Source organism: Geospiza fortis, unplaced genomic scaffold (assembly GCF_000277835.1).
Source record: "Geospiza fortis unplaced genomic scaffold, GeoFor_1.0 scaffold237, whole genome shotgun sequence".
Taxonomy (NCBI): domain Eukaryota; kingdom Metazoa; phylum Chordata; class Aves; order Passeriformes; family Thraupidae; genus Geospiza; species Geospiza fortis.
This window is the reverse complement of record NW_005054319.1, coordinates 5,406,452-5,430,835: the sequence shown is the minus strand read 5'-3', so window position 1 is coordinate 5,430,835 and position 24,384 is coordinate 5,406,452. Positions and strand designations below refer to the sequence as shown.

At 43.7% G+C, this 24,384-nt stretch overlaps 1 protein-coding gene across 1 annotated transcript in view; it reads left to right on the top strand.

Moving 5' to 3' along the window:
- The window catches only part of XYLT1 (xylosyltransferase 1), a 138,909-nt gene that overhangs the window by 103,824 nt on the left and 10,701 nt on the right, over nucleotides 1–24,384 (top strand). Inside the window, exons 8-13 of the mRNA XM_031056573.1 lie at nucleotides 2,338–2,554; nucleotides 4,629–4,805; nucleotides 7,487–7,749; nucleotides 11,146–11,341; nucleotides 16,331–16,664; nucleotides 24,185–24,354. Coding sequence (XP_030912433.1) covers nucleotides 2,338–2,554; nucleotides 4,629–4,805; nucleotides 7,487–7,749; nucleotides 11,146–11,341; nucleotides 16,331–16,664; nucleotides 24,185–24,354 — 1,357 coding nt within the window. The remainder of the gene's footprint in view (nucleotides 1–2,337; nucleotides 2,555–4,628; nucleotides 4,806–7,486; nucleotides 7,750–11,145; nucleotides 11,342–16,330; nucleotides 16,665–24,184; nucleotides 24,355–24,384) is intronic.

The window sequence follows — 24,384 nt, the reverse complement described above, 5'->3', positions numbered from 1 at the left end:
TTTGCTTTGCTAATAATTGCAAATTTGCCTTATTCCCTTGAGGTGTTGTGACTGTGTGTGAAGAGGCTCAGTAAGGGTGATCCTTCTGAAAAACACCTCTTCAGCTGTTATGTATCTGAAACGTGGTGTGATGTTTCTAGGAGGGCTTCAAGAAGCACAAGCAAAAGGGTCATTTCTTGGGAGATCTCTAAAGGCATTGCAGCTCTTTAGCTGGGCTGTGCTGCCTTGCTGCAGGGTAAGTGATTGGAGAGTACATTTACTCTCTTCTAGTAACCCAGTTGTATAAGATTTGGGGGCTGTTTGTTATGAAAACAGCTGTACTTCCAGGAATTGGCTTATTTCACTCCATATCCTGAGATGTGCTTTTCCAAGCCATTAGCTAAAAAAAAAACCCATAGAACTGTGCACATATAGAAAAAAAGAGCCTGTCAACTACTTTGAAAACATGAAGCTGTGAGTCAGGATTTGCTGGGACCTTCTCGTCTGGAGCGTGGTCATGCTCCTCTGCTGCCAAGTTCAGACAAAAAGGCTGAAGCTGTTACAGTACCAGGGAGCTGGAGCTGGATCATGTCACACAGGCTGAGGCAGTTTCTATCTAGAGCAGTTTTTGAAATATCCAGGTGGCTTTTTTTGTTTGAGGGTTTCTATTGCAGTCAAAGAACCTTCCATTTGAAAAGGAGAGTAAAGGGTGATAAATTGGTAGAGATAGCAGTTGAAAGAAATTACTTCATGGAAAAGAACTTTATGTTCCTATTTAAATATAGTCGATAAAGTTCTGTTATTTTCTTAAAATAATTAACTCTAATGAGTATTTAGTTTTGAAGAGAAATAAATAAATGACCAAACTTTCAGGCACATTAATATTTGATTTGGAGATAACTGCATAAATATTGAATTTGAAGATTACATTCCAGAGCACTGCATTAAAATTGCAAGACTTTTCTATTATCCTTCATAATGGAATGTGAAATTAGAAACTTGTTCATGGAAAGAAAAATTTCTCAACTCTCATTTACGCGTTTTCAGCGCTGTTGTGTTAACAGAGGAGCTCTTCTCATACTGTGAAGAGAGACACAGCTATCAGTAGGACATAGACCCTGAAGTCATTTACGGTCCTTTTGAAAATTAATATGCACCATTTCATAATTGCATCTCAGTTCTTTGATTGGTATAGAACAGAACTTGAACCAGGGAGTTGGCCTACGGGGTTAATGCTCATGTTTCCAGATGCAGGACTCCAGAAAGCTCTGGTGTTTGTTGTTCCTTAACTTTTATTCTTTTCCCTTACCTTCAGTAGCATGTGTTTGAGGACTACTAAAATGTCATCTTGGCTTGCTAATCCTGAAACGCCCAGGCACAGCAGTGTGTGGTTCAGGAAGGGAAGGCTGTGCCCCTCTTGCCACAGCTGTTGTTATCCTGCAGGTCCTGCACCCAGAGGGGTCTGGGGGCTGTGGGTTGCTCTAGTGTGTGGTCAGTGAGCATTTGTTACTGCTCAGGACATGTGGGATGTGCCCAGTGCTCACATCCAACCAGGGTGGATGGTGCTTACCCCCCTTCAGTGCTAATTCACAGCTGCCCTGCTTCTCCTTCAGGGAAACCATTCCCACATGGAATAACAAACAGAAACCTGGATCAGACAGCCTCCAAAGATGAGTGGGCATTCAGTCCAAAGCGTTTTCAAATACAGTTTGATTTCCCAGCTTTCTTCTTTTATATTGGTTTCAAATAATTCATTTCCATAACTTTGCAGTTCTGCAGTTGCTCCTCTTATTCATGGTTCAGCAATAACAAAACATTGCTCCCCAGAGACTTGAAAATGGAGCAAACTTGCTCATTCTACAGCAAAGACCAATACAATGGTATTTTTTCCTTATTGACTATATCCCTATAGAAAAATTAATGACATAATAACATAGGAGAAAATTGGTCATTTTACCTTTATGTACATTTTTCTGTTTTTTAAAAACTGAATTTATTTAGAGAGAGAAGAATGTATTTAGTTCCTGTTCATGTTGCATTCTTCTGTAGTGGTTTGTTCAGAGTTAATGAACATTATCGACTTTCCTGCCCTAGAGGTCTGTCACCTGCACAGCCTTAGGACAGCAGAAGGTGTAAATGATGTTTAAAAGCAATCTGTTGATCTTTGCCTCTGAAACAGAACATAGAACTGATTAATCATTTATTAAACCTCTCTACACTACTTATGAATAGAACAGAAATATAAACAAGTGACCTTTTGATCCTTTTTTGTTTGCTAAAGTAGCTTTTTATTTATAAATCTCCCGATGATAGCAAACTACAAATTAACATTTAATGGCTGCTCTTGCATTCCCCCAGATTTATCAGAAAGCAGGGGCTGGACCGGCTGTTCCTGGAGTGCGACACGCACATGTGGCGCCTGGGGGACCGCAAGATCCCAGAAGGAATCACCGTGGATGGGGGCTCAGACTGGTTCCTCCTGAACAGGAAATTTGTGGAATATGTCACTTTTTCCAGTGATGACCTGGTGACAAAGATGAAGAGGTTTTACTCTTACACGCTGCTTCCTGCCGAGGTATGTGCATGCAGAGAATCCTCTCTGTGCTCAAACCTGCAATGTTTGTGCTTGTCCCAAAGATCTGACTGAAACCAGAGGGGCTCTCACCTGGTGTCACTGGGCTTTGGAGCATCCCACAGTGGGTAATGAAAAATTTTACTTCTATAATGAGTAAGCCCTTTAGGGATAGAACATCTTTTGCAGTTGTTTATTGCCTTGTTTGTTTGTGGGACTTTTTTGCAAAGAGTGGCTTTGTTTTGTACTTCTAAGCCTATTAATCTGTTACTGAACAACTAAAAATCCAGCTGCCCTTTGCTTGCAAATTGTTCGTGCACAAAGCTTTTGAAGGATATTAGAGATGGCGAATTGTCCTCATAAGTAGCTTTCCTTGCTATTATCCAGCACTTTTCTTTAAAAATATAAACCCTGCAAACAAAGGTTTATTGTTCTGTTCAAAACTCAGCCAGAAGGCACAGTCACAAATCATTTAGATCACTCAGGAGTCGCTCTGGCTGCAAGTGATGCAGAAGGGGAGTGCACAGCAGTGTGGGGTTTTGCCTGGCGTGAAGCAATGTGCCAGCAATGTGTGCTATCTGCAGGGAGGGCACACTGGCAGCCTGTGCTACACCTGCCCAGCAGGTGCACTGCTCCCCTGGCTTGCCAGCCTCTGCTCCACATCCTGCAGCCCAAGGAAGAGCTGATGACTGCCTCTAAACCCATAACTGCCTGGGTTCCTGAACATTGTGAGGGATGGACGACGCCGATCTTGCAAATCTTGCTCGTTAGCTTCTGGTGGAGCACAGCAATTGTTATCTTTTGGTAGAGGTTTATTATTCCCCACACATGTTGCATAATCTTCTTTTAATCCCGTTTCTGTTAAAAATCACCTTTTCTCTCTACTCTGATAACCTTTTCATCCATTATCTAGAGAAATTCCTGTATTGCTATAAAAGGACACAGGGCAATGGGTAATTGGGTAGGGTTTTTTTTCCCCTCTCGCTTGAATGAGAATGGATGCCTTTATGGGTTTAACCAAACAGTTCAAGCATAAAATCCATATTCACTGGGCTGTCATTTAACATTAAAAAGGGTAGGGGGATTATTTGGGGTCCAGCCATGCTAATCTTATGCTGGTTATTTATAGATCTTACTATTGCTGATTTTAAAGAGAAGTCACTGCTCCAAAAATGGTCTCTTGCAGGGCTAAAATTGATGGTATTCCATAGCTTTTTTCTACAAGGTTTTCTTTGCAAGATATATAGCTGGTTTTGTTAAATGGCCCTGCCTTCACTGACCTGTTAACCTGCTATATCAGTCCCCATTACACATGGTTTATGTAATAGCTGTTATTATGATGATATAATTAGGATTGCCCAATAGGAATTCCATGCTGCCATGAGTCAGCAAATAAAGACTTACGATTTCAGACGTAAATGCAGGAGGCAGAATGTCCTTTTGGTGCCTAGAGTGAACTGCGTGTTTCAGAACAAAGCCACTCAACAAGCAGTGCATTTCGGAGTGCTGGAGATAGACACCCACATAAGAGCTGTCTGAGACTGTATTTTTATCAGAGTAACCAGGGTGATAGTGCAGTTTTGACAATTGTTTTGGGAAACAACTTGAAATATGCCATTAGTACATTGTTCAGAAAAATAGTCCTAAATCTGTTAGACCAGGGAGCAACTTACAGAAGGGAAATAATGGGCATTTCTTTAAATTGCTCACACAGCTGAAATAAAAATAAAATGATTGCTGGTACTGGTGCCTTTCCTGGAGTCCTTTGGGCTGCCAGTGCCCAAAGCTGGTCATTGTAGAAGTGCAATTATTCTGTGCCAGGTTATTGGAGCAAGACTTCAGCTGTGTGTTCTTACAGTTTGGTTGGGTCTGTAGAGTGCTGTGATTTTTCCATGCTCTGTGGAATACAGGCACATAGAGTGTGTTTCATATGTGGCAGAACAACAGAGCTTGTTAATCCTGTCATTTCAAACTAAAATAGGTCACATGCAGTAGGTTTGGGCCCATGAGCTGAAGCAAAGGAGAAAATGGAAATTTGAGGAGCTAAATATGGTGATGTGCTCTGTGTTTGCTGCAGTCCTTCTTTCACACCGTGCTGGAGAACAGCCCTTTCTGTGACTCCATGGTGGACAACAACCTGCGCATCACCAACTGGAACAGGAAGCTGGGCTGCAAGTGCCAGTACAAGCACATTGTTGACTGGTGTGGCTGCTCACCCAATGACTTCAAACCAGCAGACTTCCACCGCTTCCAGGTAACTGAACACACCTGCAGAGAGGCTCTTCCCCCTGTACTGGGTGTGGAGAGCTGGCTGAATGCATGGCTACAGCAGGGAGAGGGAAGGGAAGCTTTCACTCCCTCAGGCAGGTGGAGAAAGAGATGTGAGGAAGCTCTGATCTTAATTTCAGGAGAATGAAAGATAAGTTCTCCTGTGTTTTGGCCCTGGAGACATACCCACTGCATGGTAAGGTCACAAAGCAACTCTTTGGACTCCTTGGCATTGGTAATTGGCTGTGCTAGAAAGGAGAGAAGCTTGACACATCTCTGACTGTGCCACTATTACTTGGTAACTTCTTGTGCAAAAGGTTTTTTCCAATGTTCCAGCTCAGGTGCTTTCATCATTTCACAACACTCCTGACTTTCAGTTTCAAGCAATGTTCATCATCTTTAAAAAAAGCTTAGAAGTTGATCAGTGTGCATGCTAGAGACTTACACAGCACAAGGCAAATCCATTCTCTTTATTATATTCATCAGCACGATCATATTAAAGTTTATCTCGTGATTTTGGGAGCCTTAGTCATGAGGTTTTGATCACCCAGGTTTGGCAGGACTGTCTTGAAAGGTTTACTCAGTTCCTTTGTGATAGTTTCCTCAAGGCAGGCATGAGAGCGAGTCCTGTGCTCCGGGTGCACTCAGTCCCGAGGCTGTATCCGGCCTGTGCATCTTCTATTGACAATGAACAGCCACTTGTTTCAAGGTCACCAGATTTGCAATTCCATCCCTCCAGCTCCTCGGGGTTCCCTGCATAAGGCATGTTTGTTCAGGCTCTGTGTGGGATGGGGAGTGTGTTACCCTACAGCACAGAAATGATGACTGCTCTGAAACAGAGATCTTTTCTTTGCTGTAATGTGCTGTCTGCCAGGCATGCTTGAAGTCAGTGACACAGGCACTCACAAAAAGAGCAAATGAGATGTTATCTAAAGGAGGCTGTCCTAAACACCAATCACAGGGAACTCTCCAGCACAGAATAAATGGCAAATTTAAAAACTCCTGCCAGACTGCAGAGCCTAACCTGCTCCAGGCTGTGAACCCACATTTCCGAAAACAATCAGGTAAACTGAGCTGGAAAGGAAAGTTCAAAATTACAATAGATGAAAAGGCAGCTTCTGACACATTCTGGTGAGAGAGCCCCTCACATGAGCACACAGCACCAGAAGGCTGGGGCTTGCTGTTCCCGCAGAGGCACAAAGTGAGCCAAGATCACAAAGCCCACAGCATGTGCCATCTCAGAGCAAAACTGAGCATCCTCAAAAGAATTTTCCAACCATCTGGGACACTCTTGAACTCCTTGGCACCTCAGGACCCATGCTCAAATATGAAGAAGACAAAACAGAGACTTTTTGAAGGCTAATGGTAGTTGAGTAGCATATAAAGCAGTTGTATGCCCAAGATTGTGTCAAACACTGAGAGAAAATCTGGGCAGGACCACTCAGAAGTAAAGAAACCACAGCCACAAATGGCACCTCTCCCAGAGACCTCTTATCACCTCCTGGCAGCAAATCCATACACAGAAAATGCTGCTCTGCCTCATCTGAGCCTCAGTGCCACAGTCCACTTTGCTCCCTGCATAACACATTCCAGTGCTGCACTCTCCAGGCTAACACGGGGGCTTGGAGAGCATTCCCCAGCCCTCCTGCACCTGGAGAGCCTTCCTGAGCCAGGCAGCACAGGGCAGCTGTTGGTCTGAAGGGGTTTTTGTTGAGTAATTATGTAGTTATTAGCTGAATTTAACATCACCCCTAACAACAAATGGTCCCAAAGGTGACATTTTAAGTCATCTTTGCCCATGGAGAGAAACAGTTCATGTCCTCAACTCCAATCCATTGCTTAAGACAAAGCTTCATGTCTGAAAATGGGAACTCAGTGTCTATTGTTGCAACAGGCCCCTGGCTGGGCAATAATTAGCATAGACTCCATGAGTCACAGAAGGTTGATTAATAATCTCTTTATTAAGAAACCCATTGTTCTTACAGACAGTTACAATACAGCTGGACCTAATTGGTCCTCCAGTCCAAACACCATCACCATTGGCTGATTAAGAAACCACCCTTTGGTAAACAAATCTCCATAGCACATTCCACCAGTTCACTGTGGTGGTGTTCACAAGGGTCCCAGGACGGGGCAAGAGATGAGGATCTGACTCCATGTTTCAGAAGGCTTAAGTTATTATTTTGTGATATATAGTATATTAAAACTATACAAAAAGAATAGAAGAAAGGATTTCATCAGAAGGCTAGCAAAGAAAGGAAAGGAATGAAATGATAACAAAATCCTGTGACTGACCAGCAAGTCTGAAACAGCCAGACTGTGATTAGCCATTAATTAGAAACAAACAAACACATGACACCAATCACAGATCCACCTGTTGCATTCCACAGCAGCAGACAATCATTGTTTACATTTTGTTTCTGAGGCCTCTCAGCTTCTCAGGAGAAAAAATCCCAAGGAAAGGATTTTTCAGAAAATATCATGGCTACATTCACAATACCAGGTGCAGCAAGTTAAGATGAGAATTGTTTCTCATTCTTTTCTCTGATCTTCTCACTGCCTTTGTGAAAGTTGTGTTTCTCTCTCACAGCCTTTGTGAAAGTTGTGTTTCTCTCTATGGCCAGAGAGCTGCTGCCACAAGTGACTTTTCCCGTCCTGTCCCAACAGCAGACCGCCAGGCCAACTTTCTTTGCCCGCAAGTTTGAGGCGGTGGTGAACCAGGAGGTCATTGGCCAGCTGGACTATTTCCTGTACGGGAATTACCCCCCGGGCACGCCGGGGCTGCGCTCCTACTGGGAGAACGTGTACGAGGAGCCCGACGGGCCGGGCGCCCTCAGCGACGTGGCCCTCACCATGTTCCACTCCTTCTCCCGCCTGGGCCTGCGCAGGGCCGAGAGCTCCTTCCACGCTGCTGGGGACAACAGCTGCAGGTCAGTGCTGCTCTGCTGCTCCAGGGGACACGGGGAGGCTCTGGGGAGGCTCTGGGCTGTGCTGGCTGGAGCCTACGGCCACCAGCACAGCCAGGCAGCTGCAAGTGTGCAGCGCTGATTTCCAGGAGTATTTATGGCCGTAATAAAGCGTTGGTTATTCCAGGTTGACATTATGTGACCTGTTTGCTGCACTTTTAAGGAGCTCCTCTCCAGCCTGATGAAGACTGACAGGATCCAGTTGGGCAGTGCTACCCCCACTGCTGCGTTTCCCTTGATTAATTTCAGCAAGTGTATTATAGCCTCAGCTCCTAAACCCTCCGTGTGATTGCAGCAGAGGTCATGTTCACCTCTATTATGCTTACCAAAAGCAGAGGACAGGATTTCAGAACAAATCTGAACACAGGCAGGTTAATGGTCCTTGCTTGTTTGTTCCCCTGGGAGCACACATGGAGTGCAGAGAGCTTGCTTGGCTCAGTTCGCCTGCTTGGTGCAGCTCTCTGTGCCAAAAGTGCTGCAACTGGTAAGATCTATTAGCATCAAATACATAAAATATATGTAGGTGTTTAGATATCTATATATAGGTAGATATATTTATCTCAAATGAAATTACGTGTTCTTTAAAAGGAAATTATCCCTATATTCTAGATTCCTTTTTCACCTCTAAGCCTGGCAAAGAAGAATTCAGTCTAAAAGGGATTTGAAGGAAGAACTCCTGAAGTTAGACTTGCATAGAAAAGCTCTCTTCATGGTAGATGTTTGCTGCCTGCAAGCACATCTGGAGCTGTTTAGATTCAAAGCAGAGATGGTTCCTCTTTTTAAGTCTTACTTTACCATCTCTTAATTCCATCTTCAGAATGTATTTCTGGAGCCTGCCCTTTTTTATCCTAATAGAAAACACATAGAGCCTAAGTCAGCAAGCACTCCATGGGCTCTGATGGATGGACATTGCCCCTGTTGTGTTCTCGAGGGGGAACCAAATGTGCCTTGACCTTCCTAAATTAGTCATCGAAGTGCTGAGCAATGCCCCATTTAGAAAGATGTGGCAATAAGTGCTCCAGATTCCTATTAGACTTTTGTCAGTGAAGGTTACCGGTGCAAAGCAATAAAAGATCAATAACAATTAGATAGAAACAATCACTAGTAGCATGCCTTCCTTCTATGAAATAAAGGCAGACCTAAGGAAGTCCTGGGTCATTTGTCCTGCAGAGTGAAGCCAGCAAAGAAGATGGGGACTATGTATAACCAGTACTGAAATAATTTGACAATTACTTTTGTTCTCAGTCGTTTTGCCAGTATTCTGATGCTGATTTATATCAATTATCACTTTTGTTTCTGAGGAACTTTCCATTGTACAGGAACTCAAGGTGCTTTTCAAGCTTGCTCAGGTTATAGATAGGAACACCATGACTGCAGCTGTCTCCAGGATAAAGCACAGCTCCTTCAGCAGGCTGAAGCCTCATGAAACAGTGCAGAGAGGAATTGCAAACAGTGATACAGAGTGGAGGCTTAGTTTTCATACCAACCTGAGCCCCCTCAAGACACTGAGTCAGCATCCAGTTCAGATCAGAGAAAGATGGCTGATCTTCAGGTTTATGATTCACATCTCTCTTCTGATCCTGGGCTGTCCTTCTGGGTGTTTGCACCTATACCTTTCCTCTTTCTCTCTCGTGGTTTTGCATGTCTCTCATGCAGTAATGGCAGGATGGGTTTTGGCTGAGCACCTCAACAATGCTCCCTTTGCTGTGGGGCTGAGCACAGCCCCAGGCTGGCTGATCCTAATGGCAGGAGGGGTTTTGGCTGAGCACCTCAACAATGCTCCCTTTGCTGTGGGGCTGAGCACAGCCCCAGGCTGGCTGATCCTGTGTGTGTAGCGCCCCAGCTCCGCCTCGGATCCCCCTTGGAGTCAGGCCCATGCTGCCACCCACAGCAGCCCAGGAGATGTTTGTAAGAGCAGCTGCCTTGCACACTTCCCTGACCAGGGCCAGCCCACAGCCTCAGAAGGCCGTGCCCCCCTCAGACTGCTCAGGTACCAAAGGAGATGGAGTGTCAGCATCTTCCGTGGGAGCAACATTAATGTGTGATTGAGATTTAATTCATTTTTTCCATCCCTAGGCATTTTTACTCTCTGCTGCCAAGAGGCAATTTACTCAGTCTATTTCAAGGATATTGTAAATATTTGCTGCTGCACACATATAAAACAGGAGGTCTTAGTACTGGGAACAGAAGTCACATTGTTGCTGGTGTTGGCTGTGTAGCTTTGCAGTGGTTTTGCTGAGTCCATCAGTGCTGGCCCTGTTGGTACCATGTCTTATGTTGATTTCTCCAGCTCACAGAGTTCCTTCTGGGTGTTGCAGACCTCATGCAATGGAAAGTCCTCCCTGGTGCTCATCCTTAGTGCTCATCCTTTAATTGTGGTAACAAGCCTGACTCAGGCTTAGCTGACTTACTGGGAAGGTGTGATGCTGGTTGGTTTAACTTGTTTTGCAGTTAATGTCAGTGCTGTAAAGTAGCAAAATATTCAATTTCTGAGCTATGAAAAACACATTTTTAATTATTTATGCATCCGTATGTACCCAAACATTGTTACAGATGTTTCTGAGGCCATAGCAGACAATCAACTGTACATTTTAATTATTTGAAGATGTGACTACAATGTCTTTAAATCTCAGCTGCAACTGAAGGCTTCCAGATCTCTCAGTGATTGGTTTTGCCCAGTTATTTGACCTTTTTCAAGGCTTTTTTTTTCTTTTTTTTATTTATGAGTATTAAAATCACAGCAAAAGCAATCTCAAGTCTTTAAAGAATGTGAAGTTTTTTCCCTGAAACACAGAGACCTAAAATGGGGACAGGATCCCGGTGTCCTTTGCTGCAGTGCCAGCCTGCGGAGCCCTGCCCTTGGGGAAGGGGTTTGGAATGGAGGGGGCAGTGCCTGGTCACACAGCTCTCCCTGCTGTCCTGTGCAGACAGGCACTGACCCTGCTGGGGCAGGAAAGGCAGCTCTGGAGCACAGGCACAATCCTAGGGCATCCTTTATCCTGCAGTTTATCTGAGCAAACAGTGCTGCCCCCTAACAATTTCTGGGTGTCTCTGGGTGCCACTTTCTACCAGGAGAGGTGGTGAGGGAGAGGAGCTCTCTGGCACACAGAAGGACTCCTAAAGAGCTCTGAGCTGAGGATATGGAATTAATGAGCCTGTATTCTTAGTAACATATTTTTACGTTACGGGGTAATCGGAACAGCCTAAAAATATTTGATAATGAGTCATGAACACTTTTGAAATCCCTTAATGTACAGTGGTGGATTTTCTAGTTGAAATGAATGCTTCTTAAGCCACTAGCTCCAAGTAAATGGAGATTTCATTCTCTTACCTAACTGCTGAGCATGTGCTGTTTTACAGATACTACCCCATGGGCCATCCAGTTTCCATCCACCTTTACTTCCTTGCTGACCGTTTCCAAGGCTTCCTGATCAGGCACCATGCAACCAATCTGGCTGTCAGTAAACTGGAAACTTTGGAAACCTGGGTGATGCCCAAAAAAGTCTTCAAGATTGCAAGTCCACCGAGTGATTTTGGGAGGTTGCAGTTCACAGAGGTGAGTGTTCATAGCCACCCATGCACAGCTGTGTATCACGAGAGTGAACACTAAATCAGCAGCCTTTGGAAACTGTATTTCCATGGAAATTTGAGGTGACAGTGGCTTTCTAGCATAGTGTACATCCCCATCATAGAAGGGATTGGCAGTTCAGGTCTGTGGTCAACACTCATTTCTTACATTGAGTGAGTGTCCTCACTCCCTTCTGTTTTAAAAACAAATGGAAAGCTTTTGTTGTTGTCAAAGGGGCTCAGTAATTTAAAAGTGAATTAAGAGTTTTGCCACCATGTTTGTTGTGAGTGCTGTGTAAGGCTGCTGGGGAAAATTCCATTTTTCTGCAATTCCAGATGTAAATGGTGACATGTATAACTGTGTCTCTCAAGAGTACACTGGAAAAACCTCTCAAAAATAGTGGTAGTCAGGTACTGATACCACATGTGAGGAGAATATTGATGTTGTAACACAAAAGAGAAAATTATCACAGCAGTGGCTGAGATTTCCCACAAATCCTGTTATTTTTCTAGAAATTTGTCCCAGTGTCTGTAATAGAGTATAAAAAAATCTACCTAAAATATATCAGGAAAGTTGACCACTAATAGGACCTGACATCTGTGTTCTGTTTTAAAGATACAATTGTCTGAGCAGTTAATTTCATGATTTTTCTTGTTAAGCCGCAAATTTCAATTAAGGCATAAAATTGATTGAAGAAATGTGTTCCAGTCATTATGGCTAAGTCCATAAATTGTCGTCTTCTTGGGCAATTAAGAAATGCCTAGGTGGGATTCAGTGTTTTGGTGTGCATGGCAAATCCATGACACTAATGTGCCATTAAAGAGATGGATGGAAAGTGTGTTTCATTTATCAATGTGTCGGATGGTAGCCTGCCATTTCATGCAGTGATAAATGTTCATACAAGCTCCAATTCTTGTGATTTGTAGGAGTATTTCTTCTGCTTATTTAGTACTTTTAAGGATTTAATCACTACTGAGCTTTTTTGAGCATGAGGAAACATTTTCTTCTGTTTGAAACTCAACAAAAAGTGTTTTGGTGGCTGCTTACTTGTTTTCATTTTATTTTCCTCGCCTAACCTCTTTAATTGTCCTCTCATTTCATAGATTCATATTTTAAAAGACCAGGACATACAAAGTAAATAATTTAATTTTTTAATTTTTTTTTTACTTTCTGCCCTCCCTTGGCCTGCAGGGATCTCTGCCTCTGAGCCAAATAATTGTCTCAGTTACCCTGCTATAAATCCAGCATTAACTTCTTCAGCCTCAGTGTGACTGGAAAGCTCTGATCTGCTACTGCTTATTAAAATGCCACTGCTTTGTCAAGGTCCAGCATGTGGAAAACAAACTTAGCAGTTTAGCTAAGATGGAAGCATCAGTGTTCACAGGAAATAAAATTAAGATTTATGCTTCTTGGGACATAGAACTGCTTGTTCTTCAACAACTTTCACCCCATGATCTGGCAGGAATTTTAAACTGAATGGGGCTATTTTAGCTGGGAACTTTCTCCTCTGTCCCAGCTCGCAGCACTGAGGCCAGCAGGAAGAGCACACAAATATTCTGCACTGAATGTGCTCCCAAGTGTATTTGTGACCCTGGTGCAGAAGTGAGATTGCAGCAGAGCTGATGGGATCTCTCCAGGGCCTCAGCTTCCCTTTGCTGCTCTCAGACTTCACTTCCCAATGAGCAGATTTCACCCCACGCTCTGGAAAGACAAGTGGGAAGGCATCAGCCAGCTGGGCTGCCCCACACCTGGGGGGAGTTCATGGCAGCATGTCCATGGCACATGGCTCCTGCAGGCTGAGTCAAAGAAAATAAACTCACAGGAAATCCAAAAGATGATTTCCAAGCATGGAACTCCCACACCTCCTGAAACTGGCTCGTGCACAATGCACACACTATGTGTCCTGCCAGCCTGGGTTCAGGCAGCTTCTCTGTGCAGGGCAGGGATGGATTTGCTGCACAGAACTAAAAGTCTCAGCTCACCCTCTATCAGTTAAATGCTGTTTCTGGTCTTGTTAAGAGTTGTGATTCATCACAGAGAATAAAATAAACTAGGTGGCAGGCAATTAGTGTGCATTGTGTGAACCTAATGGTCCTGTTTGTGGTGAGCAATGAGACACAAACCCATAATCAGGGTATAATTTATCTTGAGAAAATTTTATCTGGGTTCGAACAGAGATAGAAACAGCAATTTTGAGCCAATGAGAGATTCCAGCTTTCCAAGCATACCCTGTGCACAGTGCTTGCTCTTGAGGCCCAAAATAAAGGTGATTAAAATAATGATGTGGAAAATGTCAGTTTCTGTGCTACATCCCTTCATAATTTATCAGATATTCATTACTGCTTGATTCCATCCGTACTTGGTGTATTCTATTTGAAAGTGAAAGCCTACTCACAATGTTTTAAAGAGCTGTGAAACTTATTCTAGGGCTGTAGTATCTCTTGCCCTCTAAAACTGGACATCTCAGTGCTGGGAACTCAGCTGTGTAAAGTTCAAGGCGTTATAAACCTCTAACCAGTGCTTTAAGTAAAATTCCCTATAAAATATTGTGCTTCTAAAAGCAGCTGGTACTGCAAGCTGTGCAGCATGGGAAGGCATGTCCCCAGCTGGAAATGGGCCATAAAGGGCAGATGCCATGAGCAGAGTGTAGAGCTCCCTGCTTTCCCTCCTGAGGTGCCTGTGGAGCCTTGCTGTGAGCCCTGGGGCACACAGGGCTCTGGGGCACCTGTCCTTCCCTCCCCTCTTGCCCTGCCCTTTGGCTGGGACGTCTGGGTTGCTTTAGGGAGCCCAGTGCCATGCCTGCATGAAACTCAACAACCAGACAACAATTGTGTTACAATTTTCCCCCAAAAGCAGCCTTAGCTCTTCAACAGAGCATTCTGATAAACCTTTGTGCGTGTGAGCACATCTCATCTTTTGTGCAGCCTGGCATGGAGCAGTGTCACCTGGAGGTTGGAGCAAGGGGACTGTAACTTTCTGATTTATTTTCTCAGGGATGAGAAACTAGAGGGGAAATAGTTGGATGTCAGGAGTGAATGTTTAATTTTTGAGGATGAAGTAATCTTTCTGCAATGACTTCTTCAGTAAGAAATATTGAATGTGGTGGAAAGAGCTTCCTTACAGATTTTCTTTGCCCAGGAGGGTGTAGGCTTGTTTCACATGTTGTGACTTTATTTTTTCTAGGTCCCTTGAGCACTGGTAGGTGTGATATGGCTGCAGCTCAGTGAAGGTTGGTAGAGTAGATAATAAGGCCTGGTCAGGAAATTTTCTTTCTCAGCTTATTTCCATACATATTCAGTCAGTCTTGTCAGGAGAGCACACACTGACAGCTCCTCGAGGCATTCAGTGCTTGGGTCTGATATCTGGGCTATGCTGTCTGGTTTGATTAGCTGGTGACCTTTGTGCAATACCTCTGAAATACCTCTGAAATACCACAAATGCTGTGTTGATTGCAGAGGAGTGGAAGACTCATTTTGTCTCATACTCTGCAGTGTCATAGCCCAGTAGGAGGAATTTGTGTGATGACAGATGGAGTTAGGATGGTAGGGTTTTATTTTACTGACCTTGTAGCATTTTGCTTGCAGTCCTCCTGTAATTTGTCTACCAACCACAGGGATTTATTTAGAAGAGACTGGAGACTGGACAGTTTCCAGTACAGGTAATAGGCATCAGGGAATCATTATATTTTGGGGATCTGGGGGGATTTAGGCATTATATTGGAATCACTTATATTGGAATCACTTTCACTTCTCATGAAGTGAAATGAAATCTAGAAGAAAAATCTCTGAAACAAATGAGCTACAATTATCTCTTATGCTTTCAGGAAAACAGGTTCTGACCATGCCCTTGTAAGGTGAAGCTCAGGGACAAGGACAGCTCTGTGTGGGAAAAATCTGCAATATCCACATATATTTTGAGAGTGGGTCTCCAGAGGTCACCCACAGAGACTTTCCATACAGGGAAGAAATCAACTCTTTGGTCATCTGCACTGGTTGGAGAGTAGAGCAAAAGAAAACCAGAAGGACTTTGAGGGGTTTCATACCAGAACTGCCTCCAAAAGCAGAAGTGCAGCCCTCAGTCCTGTGGTCACAGGAGAATGGATGGAAATGTTCCATAGTGCTCAGCCTCATAAACACCTGCTGCCTTTAGTGCTGGGATACTGAAGTCTTCCCAGTGGCCTAAGACAGGCAGTGGCTCCATTTCCATGCTGGCTGGGCAGAGGTGCTGGTGTCAGTAGTGCACAAGTGTTAGTGGCAACAGCTTGGAAGTTTGTGTCATCCCCCAGGTTATGGGTGACCCATTGAAATTCATATAAAGAGCACTGGAACATGAATTAAGTATTTACACTAGATTGTGAATCAGCTGGTTTGCTGTTAGTGAATAAATGAAAAACAATATCACTATTATGACAATAAGAGTTTCCAAGAAATAAATTCCCACATGGGGCAGGAAGGGAGTACAAGGAGACAGCATCTCATGGGTGGATTGTAGTAAAGGACCCGATGTGACTTGTCCTGAAGTCAGCAGCTGAAGTGTCTTCCCTGGTCTTAGCAGCAGCTGGGCAGGTCTCTGCTGCAGGGTTCATGTCTCCATCTCTCAAGTGTGTAATACATTTTCATGACCCAGGAGATGTTGGTTCCCTTTTTTTTTTCTGTGCATAGGCTGTGCCCAGCCACTGGCTTGGCCCCTTGTTGGCTGCTTCTGTGGTGGGAAGAGAGAGCTGCTATCACCTTGTGTGTCACTCTAAGATAAAGAAAACCTTTTTATCAATCAGAAAGGGAGCAAGAAAGCAAGCCTTCTTTCTTGCCTCATAATTTGTGTATGCATTAGGATCTTAGGTCATGTTGCTGTTATATGTATGTATAATTCATGTGATTAGAGAAATATGATTTGTGTCTCTTGAGAGCCCTTATTTGCCATAAAGGTCTCAGGTGCTTACAGAGATGATGCTACCAGCCCTGTGTTCTTTCATTTCAGATTGGCACTGAGTGGGATGCCAAGGAAAGGCTTTTCAGGAATTTTGGAGGACTCCTTGGGCCAACAGATGAGCCAGTGGGGATGCAGAAGTGGGGGAAAGGCCCCAATGTCACCGTGACTGTCATTTGGGTGGATCCCATTAATGTAATTGCAGCAACATATGATATTCTCATTGAATCCAGTGCTGAGTTTACTCACTACAAACCACCTCTGAATTTGCCCCTGCGACCTGGTGTCTGGACAATAAAAATTCTGCACCACTGGGTACAGGTAGCTGAAACCAAATTCCTCATTACTCCTCTCACCTTCTCAAATCAGCAGCCTATCAAACAAGGTAAGTTTTATTATTTGCTACAGGAATAATATAGATATTTTGTCTGTATTCACTGTAAATTCTGCTGTTAAAAATGAAGTTGCAGTGTATTGAAAAAGGATTAAAGAAAGGGATTTTATAGATACTAAGTCAGAAAAAAATTTTGCACTAAGAGAAGTGGAAGTGTCTGTATCCAGCCAGTAAAACACAGCCACTTTGAACAAAAGACTATTTGTATCTTTAAATTATGCACAGTTCAGAATCCAGAGAACTTCAGACTCTCAATAATCTAACAGCTATCATAAAAGCCATCATTTAGAAAAGGAAAGAAAATTTGACCTTTCTGTGCTGCTTTTCATTCATGTTTCCTCTTACAGACTTACATGTGTTTAAACTTTCTTGACAAAGCCTGTGTGTTTAACAATAAAAGCACTAATTTACAAAATGCTGGATTAGACAAAATTACCTTAGGCCAGAGCTCACCTGACATATTGTCAGGTCCAGGCATTCACTTCTGCCTGATACCTGCCAAAACCTGCTCAGCACTTGCCAAGCAGCTGTGCTGCAGAAATATCTACAAATACAGTCCTGGGACCAGACCCACACTGACAGTTTTTAGAAAGAAACTCTTTTCTTCCCTGCCACAGCAACCCTGAGCCATCCAAATCCAGAGGCCATGCTGGGGCTGCCAGGCTCTGCAGGCTCCCATGTTTGCATGGCACAGGCACCATCCAAATGCTTGGGTCTGCAGCCAGTGCCCAGGACACTGTGCTGGGAGAAGTGGGAACATTTTACAGCCACACCTGGTTTTTTATTCAGTAAGATCAAAACAAGCTTGTTGCTCTGAATATCTTTACCATTCTTCTTAAAGTGCTCAAGTGCTTCCATCTGCCCCATTGTAATATTCATAACTTTAGACATCTTAAATTTCCTAGATACATGAATGATCCTATTAAGTTTTCAGAAGTTCTTCTTCCTGACAAGGCAGCAAATAAACTGAGTCAGGCATTTCCCTCCCAGCATAACGTGCTGCTTCTGTAATGCAAACACCAGCAGACAACTGCTGAGAGCTAATGCAGCCCTTATCTCACTCAACAGGAGTTTGATTCCACACATTTCCAGCACAAGAGTGAACTTACTGATTTCTGCTGCTAACATTTGGTGGCATCGTTTCTTAAGCAGAAACGAAACCACCTCCAACCCACTGCTGTTAATAGCTAATAGGCAATGATAAATTGTGAACAGACACCATGTGAAGAAGGGATACATTTTCAAAGTTTGAGGCAGCCTGCTTCTGAATGCAGCTGCTACCAACTTGTCTGCTGGAGATTAATGAATTACATGTTCTTTGGTAATTCAACATTTAAGGCATAAATTGGATGGAAAAGGTGGCATGTAGCCAGCAACCTTGCTGCTTTTCCCTACTATGTGAGAGCCCCATGGACAGGTAAACCTGTGTCAGACTTCAAAAATAAACCCACACTTTATGGTGTAAAGGCAAAACTCCCTTTGGTTCAAACTCTGAATCAGGAATAATTCCACTGAAATTGTGTAGCTACCCTGTATTGCCCATTGATACACTGGGCTCACATTTTTTGTTTAGAAGCATGTTTATTCTTGTGGTAACTAGAATCTACTACAGGAATGAAATATAAAGCTTGGGAACAATATTGTCTAGGAAGAAAATCTCAGGAGTGATTTGCTACTGATGATGTGATGTGTAATCTGTAGATGACTGAGGCATGGAGGTAGAGAAGAAAGTTAATTACAGGGGCAGGCAGTGACACTGCACTGTTGTTAGAATTGCATTTACAATGCAAATTCCTGTTGTTTTTTTTTTTTTAAGGCTTTCTGTCTGTGACACTATTGTGCTCTGTGCAGGCAATCATGATTTACCTTTGATTTGCAGATTTTTGTCAGTTTGTCATCACTTTATTCTTTAAAAACATTTTTCTCTGCCAAATAAAGGCATAATGAGAGTTTGACAGAAGAATTAGAACTTCTAAAAGAACAATTTCTCTTACCGTAAACAATTCAAAAACTGCCAAAAATCTTCTAAAATGAAGGAATAGTATTATTTTCCTGTCTTAACATTGAAAATAAAACTAAAATACATCTGACTTAGCCCAGAGTTGTCAGTAGAAGATGGGAATATGTTTTATTAGGGATTTCTTTAAAATTTTCCTTTTTTCAACCATCCTCCCTCACAACCACTACCAACCACCACCCTGCCCTCCCCTGGCCTGATTAAAAAAACAACTCTTGTCAGAAAGATTGCCCTGGACTGACACATTTTGTAGCACTTTGCATGTCATTTCCTCCATACTGGTTCTGCCTCCTCTGTCTTATCCACTCCAGATGTAGAAAGTGGAGCCCACAAAGTTACAGACAAAAATCTCTCCATGATCTTGTATGCAATTTGCTTTTGCCATTCTAAAAAGCATTTGCACAAAAACATCTTGTATCCTGAGAACATGGGCATGACAACAATGCCTGTATTTCCTAAATCGTTGCTTATCTACACATCACTTCAGCCCAGAGCACAACAAGGAAAAGTTGTTTTGGTTTCCCAGCATCATGAAGGGAGCCACTGGCTCTTCTTTTGAATTATCAAAGTAAAACACGTTCATTCCTGTATCATGACTCTCAGAATTCATAATTGCATTCAAAACAAAAAAATAATCATGGGACAGCTGCCAGCAAAGATGTTCTGTTTAGCAGTTTATGAAAACAGCATATGCCACTTGTTTATTCGGGTTTTTTATTTCCAGTTATTTATTAATTTTGGCCTAAATTATTTGCATGCAAGTAAAGCCATAAAGGGGAATCAAGAGTGAGTGTTTTCTCTGATTCTGTGTCCAGATGTAAGTAGCTGGTAGAATGTAAATGGTTTTAACAACACAGATTCATTGACCTCTTAAAAACCAGATTCTGTGAGAGATCAGATGTTACATGGAATTACTGAGGATACTGTTTGGGCTATTTCCACTGTAAATATGGCTCCCTAAGGTATTTCAGTGGAGAGTCTATAATCTAATGTTACTTATTCCTTCCTGGTCCTTCTTCCCCTCCAGTCATCCAAATCTGTGTCTGTTCTCTGCTTTGAGTTGTGTCACTGATCAGCTCTGCCTTCAGCAGATACTCTGGCTCAGGAGGGCCTGCAAGTATTTGCCTGGTTGGAGAAAGTAAAAAAGAAAAGAAAAGGAAATTAGGTGCATTTGTGATAAATCATTTGGAGAAATCAGGTTCACCTTCTCCACCAGAGTCTCCTTCCCTCTACCTCCTGCACAGACAGATTCCAGTTTATTCTTCTAAACAACAATTTTGAGGTTCTCACCATATGGTTGAGTGTGTCAAAGCCAAGAACTCCATGCTTGTTGTAAAGACACAGGAGGGCTGCCAAGGACCAGCAGGATGCTCTAGGAATAATTGAGCCAAGAAAGAGGGAATGGGATGTGGAGAAGACAAAACAGGGAGCAGCACCATGTAAGATCACTGGCAGATCACACAGGAACGGGGGACTTCTGCTGGCAGCTTTAGGAATTTGAGTACTTGGAGACTCAAGGCCAAAAGTCCAGCTCTCCTGTGAAGGGACTGCAGAGGCAGAAGCAAACAACAGGTGTCATTGAAAGCACTTAGCCAGCAGCTCACTGACTGTAATCCAAGCTACCCAGCGGACTTCAAATCCCAAGGAGACAGCAAATTCAGTAGAGGCTGTCTTTGCATCCCCATCATGCCACTTTCCCCCCTTCCCTGCTCTTTAAAGGCCAAGTGTGATCGACTCCCAGGGTCACAGTGAGGGGAAGAGAAAAAGCCAAAGCAATTTCATTTTTAAATTTGAGTTTATACTCACAACAAAGTTTCCCCAGCGCTCTCCCAGCTGGAGTGCCGAGTTGTCATCCATTTAATGGATGGTACCTGTTCCATTAAAGCCAAAGAGGTTATTATGAGCCAGTAGCAGGTTCACTTCTGGGGCAGAAAAAGCCCCAAAACCTCAAGATGATAGTAAACCTTGGATTGTAAATAAATGAATACATTAAAAGCCTTTCCTCCTTCAAGCAAGGAGAGAAGTGAGAAAGAGAAACTTCTGTTTTTGCTTTGCTTTCCCACTCTGTTCCCAGCTTGATGGCATGTCCTGGACATGGGGCTGCTGATCTTTGCTGCTCCCATGGAGCCTGAAATACCAGTGCCTGGTCCCTATGCCCCCTTTCAAGGGCTGACAGCATTAGCAGACATGGGCAATGCACTCAGGCACCTCAGCAGCCTTTTGACCTAATCCATATTTATAGATCATCTCAATTAGCAGATACTGGGAAACCTTTGTTTTGCCCTTGGTTGTTTGCAGTGGCTCAATCAATTCTAATTGCATCTATACAGATTATAAAGTGGGTGGCAACTTGTGTCAGAACTGCTGTGATTTCTTTAAATTAACCAGAGGTAACATGACATGTTCTTGATAAACGCAGTAATAGCAGCAGGCAGGCGCACGACTGCAGAAGAGCAGACATGCCCTGGAATCATCATTCTGAGAAAAACCCTCAAGACAGGGATTTGCTTTGAAATTTAGTTCAGATCCAGCTGACAAGGAGTCGATTAGCTCCACAATGAGCAAATGCAGAACTGTCTTGTTTGCTGCAAGTGAAAACAAACAAAATGTCAATAAAAAATTACCTCTTTGCCAGACGGTTTTAGCACAATTCAAGTAAAGAAATAAAGCTGTATGTTCATGTTGCTTTAAAAAACCTACAGGTCTAGTGCCTTAATGTGCACCAAGATAACCACATTTTTCATTCCTTAGCCCGCTGTCTGTCTAAACTAATTTGCTTTTTCTGCAAAATGATGAACAAACCCACACAAAAATGCTGAAATCCCAGCCTGTATGGCTGGCTATAGGCTGTGTGTTTAATCCAAAGCAGTTAGACCAAGAAGAGTCAATTGAGAAATGTGTCCTCACATATGGGTGAAGAGCAAATAAAAATAGGGGTCAAAAATAACCAAGTTTTTCAAATTTATATTTTCAAGTCAGAGGAATATATTTTGCATTGATACACATCCTCCTGAAGTCAAAGGGCAGGCACAAAAAGTCTGGCTTAGTGTCTGCTATTCAGCTAATTTTGTGTTGTTTGTGCTAGCCATACAGATTTAAATGTCTAAATATTTAGAGGCAAGCTTTACATTCTTCATTATTCTTTTTTCATCAGCTCTTCCTCATGACACTTGACTGAAGTGTCAGTGCTTCAAGAGCGCACCCAGTAGCTCCAGCCTCCTTTTTTACAGCATATCAGGGCTTGGGAGCCTCACTGTCTCTCTTCTGTGCCAGCTCAGTAAATCATGGAATCATGATTCTCTGTCATTTTTCCTTTAATGCACAGAGGAACAGCCCGTGTGCCATTGCTCAGATGAGCAGCACCCTCCCTGCTCTCTGCTCTGAACTGTTTGACAAAGCCTTGGAGGCTGCAGGAGGGCTCTGGGTCTGGTTCCCAGCATTTCCTGCTGATGAGTACATGTGACTCTGCACTCAGGCTGCTGTTGTCCAGCTTTTCTGACACCTAGCTTGGGGTGCTGCTCTGCTGTGGGGCAGGCAGAACTCTGTACCAGGTCAGGATTCTCTGTGTGTCCTCACTGGAGCAGCACCTTTCACTGTGGGCAATGGTAGCCTTCACACAACCTCTGCTGCTTTGCCCAGCACTGGGTCCTGCAGTTCCTGCAGGTTCCATCCTTTCCAATCCTGATAATCCACCAAGTCCTGAGGCCTGGGACATGTACAGGGCTGAGCCAGAGAAAACAGCAAGTTCCATTTCATCCTGTTTCTTGTCTGAATAAAGACCTCTCTTGTTCCATGCATCAAACACATGTGCAACAGGCATTGATTCAACAAGCTCGCTGAATTGCCTGTTTCAATCAGATGATCCTGCTAGTAATGCCAACTCTTATTTATTTGGGAATTTTTACTCAGACTGTTCCTATTTAAATAAAATGTTGACAAACAGTCTTCCATATTTAATTGCTTCCAAAGGAGGAAATTTAATCATGTGTACTTGTTCTATTTCTTTAACTGCAGTGCTCTGGCAGAGCACATTTCTGACACATGTGCACAGATTGAACTCATTTTGACTACAGGTTATGTGTGTATCTACCATTTAAAATACAAAGAGGGGCTTAGATAAATGCAGGAACAGTTAAATGAGGTATAATGGTGATGGGCATGGGCTGAACCACTTTAATTGGGGATTTGAAGTAAGGGACTTGCACAGTATTTGACATTAAAGACTTTGCAAATGTAACAGCAAAGCTCCAATTATCTCCTTTCCCCCTCTAAATAAATGCAAGGATTTATTTCCAGCACCTGAGATGCTGTCCTCTGCATGGAAGAAAGGACTCAGTGTCAGGCTGCAGTGCAAGCAGCAAGGACATGTGGAAGGGATTGTAGCTGTGAATGTGTAATTCCTGGCCTCTGACGCTCGCCGAGCGCGGTGGCTTTCCTCGCCTGGAGCAGCCTGAATGGGTCCATTTTCTGTTCTAGACAGTGTGTCTGTTGGCAGAGCTAAACATATCCTCTGTGCTGACAGAGTGAGGATGCTGGGGAAGGCAGCTGAGAGCGGAAAGAAATGGTTGGAAATTTGCTCCCAACAGGCACTCGGTGAACATTTTTCAAGGGTCTCATCCTGATTTTATAAGCAGCAGCTTGGTGCACTCAGACTCTCAGAAGTCAGCCAACCTTTGACAGGGGCAGCCTGACCCACAGCGTCCAGTTTAGGTCTCTGAAAGGATTCTCACAGCCTGACACTGATTTTTACTGCAATATTGCAAATTTGGGGTATTTTACTGTATTTTGCTGAGATAGGTAAGGAAAGCAACCACAATGCAAAGTGTCATTAGGGAATGGTTGTGATCTACTGTTCAGCACAGGAGACTACCAGTGAGACTGGAGCACTTCCAGGAATCATGCTGGGGCTGCGTGTGTTTCATTATGGTCTGGTCTGTCCAAGACCATGGTGGTGTCCTTTTAATGCCACAAATGGCACCACCTGGGTTTGTAGGCAGATAGAGAACAAATATTGTGGCTTTTTCACAGCAGGGCAAGGTTCATCTGTTTAGGGAGAAAATACCCACAACAAAACAGGCTGAGATCTTGGCTCTTTCTTCTAGACAAATCAATAATAGCGCTTGGATGTCTGACAAGGGTTGGCAGACTTCTTGCACCAGGTGTCCTTGAACTGTTTCCTCATTTTGAGGTGCAGCTAGTCCTGGATGTCCTGCAGCTCTGGGGTTGGTTGTACGTGTTGATAATAAGGGTGGCTCTATTTTCAGGGTCAGAGCTTTGCCTGCTAAGGCAGCACTTGCAGGATGAGAATCGCAGTGAGCAGAATCTGTAGTACTGAGCACGAGGAGTGCCAAAGCTGAGCACAACCCCTGGGGTGCAATGTGTGGGAAATGGCCTACAGCTCACCCCTAAACCTTGCTCTTTTTGTTTAATGTACCTTTAGATCCTCAGCAGTGGCTTTTTCAATGCACTAACTGTGGGCTTTGCTCCTTTTCAGAGGAAGCCATCAAGCTGCACAGCGGGCCTCCAAAGAACGCGTACATGGAGCAGAGCTTCCAGGGCCTGAACCCGGTGCTGAACATCCCGGTGAGCGCCGCCCGCGCCGACCAGGCCCAGCGCAACGCGGGGCTCGTGGGCGCCCGCCTGGACGCCTGGGTGGACTCGCTGGTCAGCGGCGTCTGGTCGGCCGTGGACGTG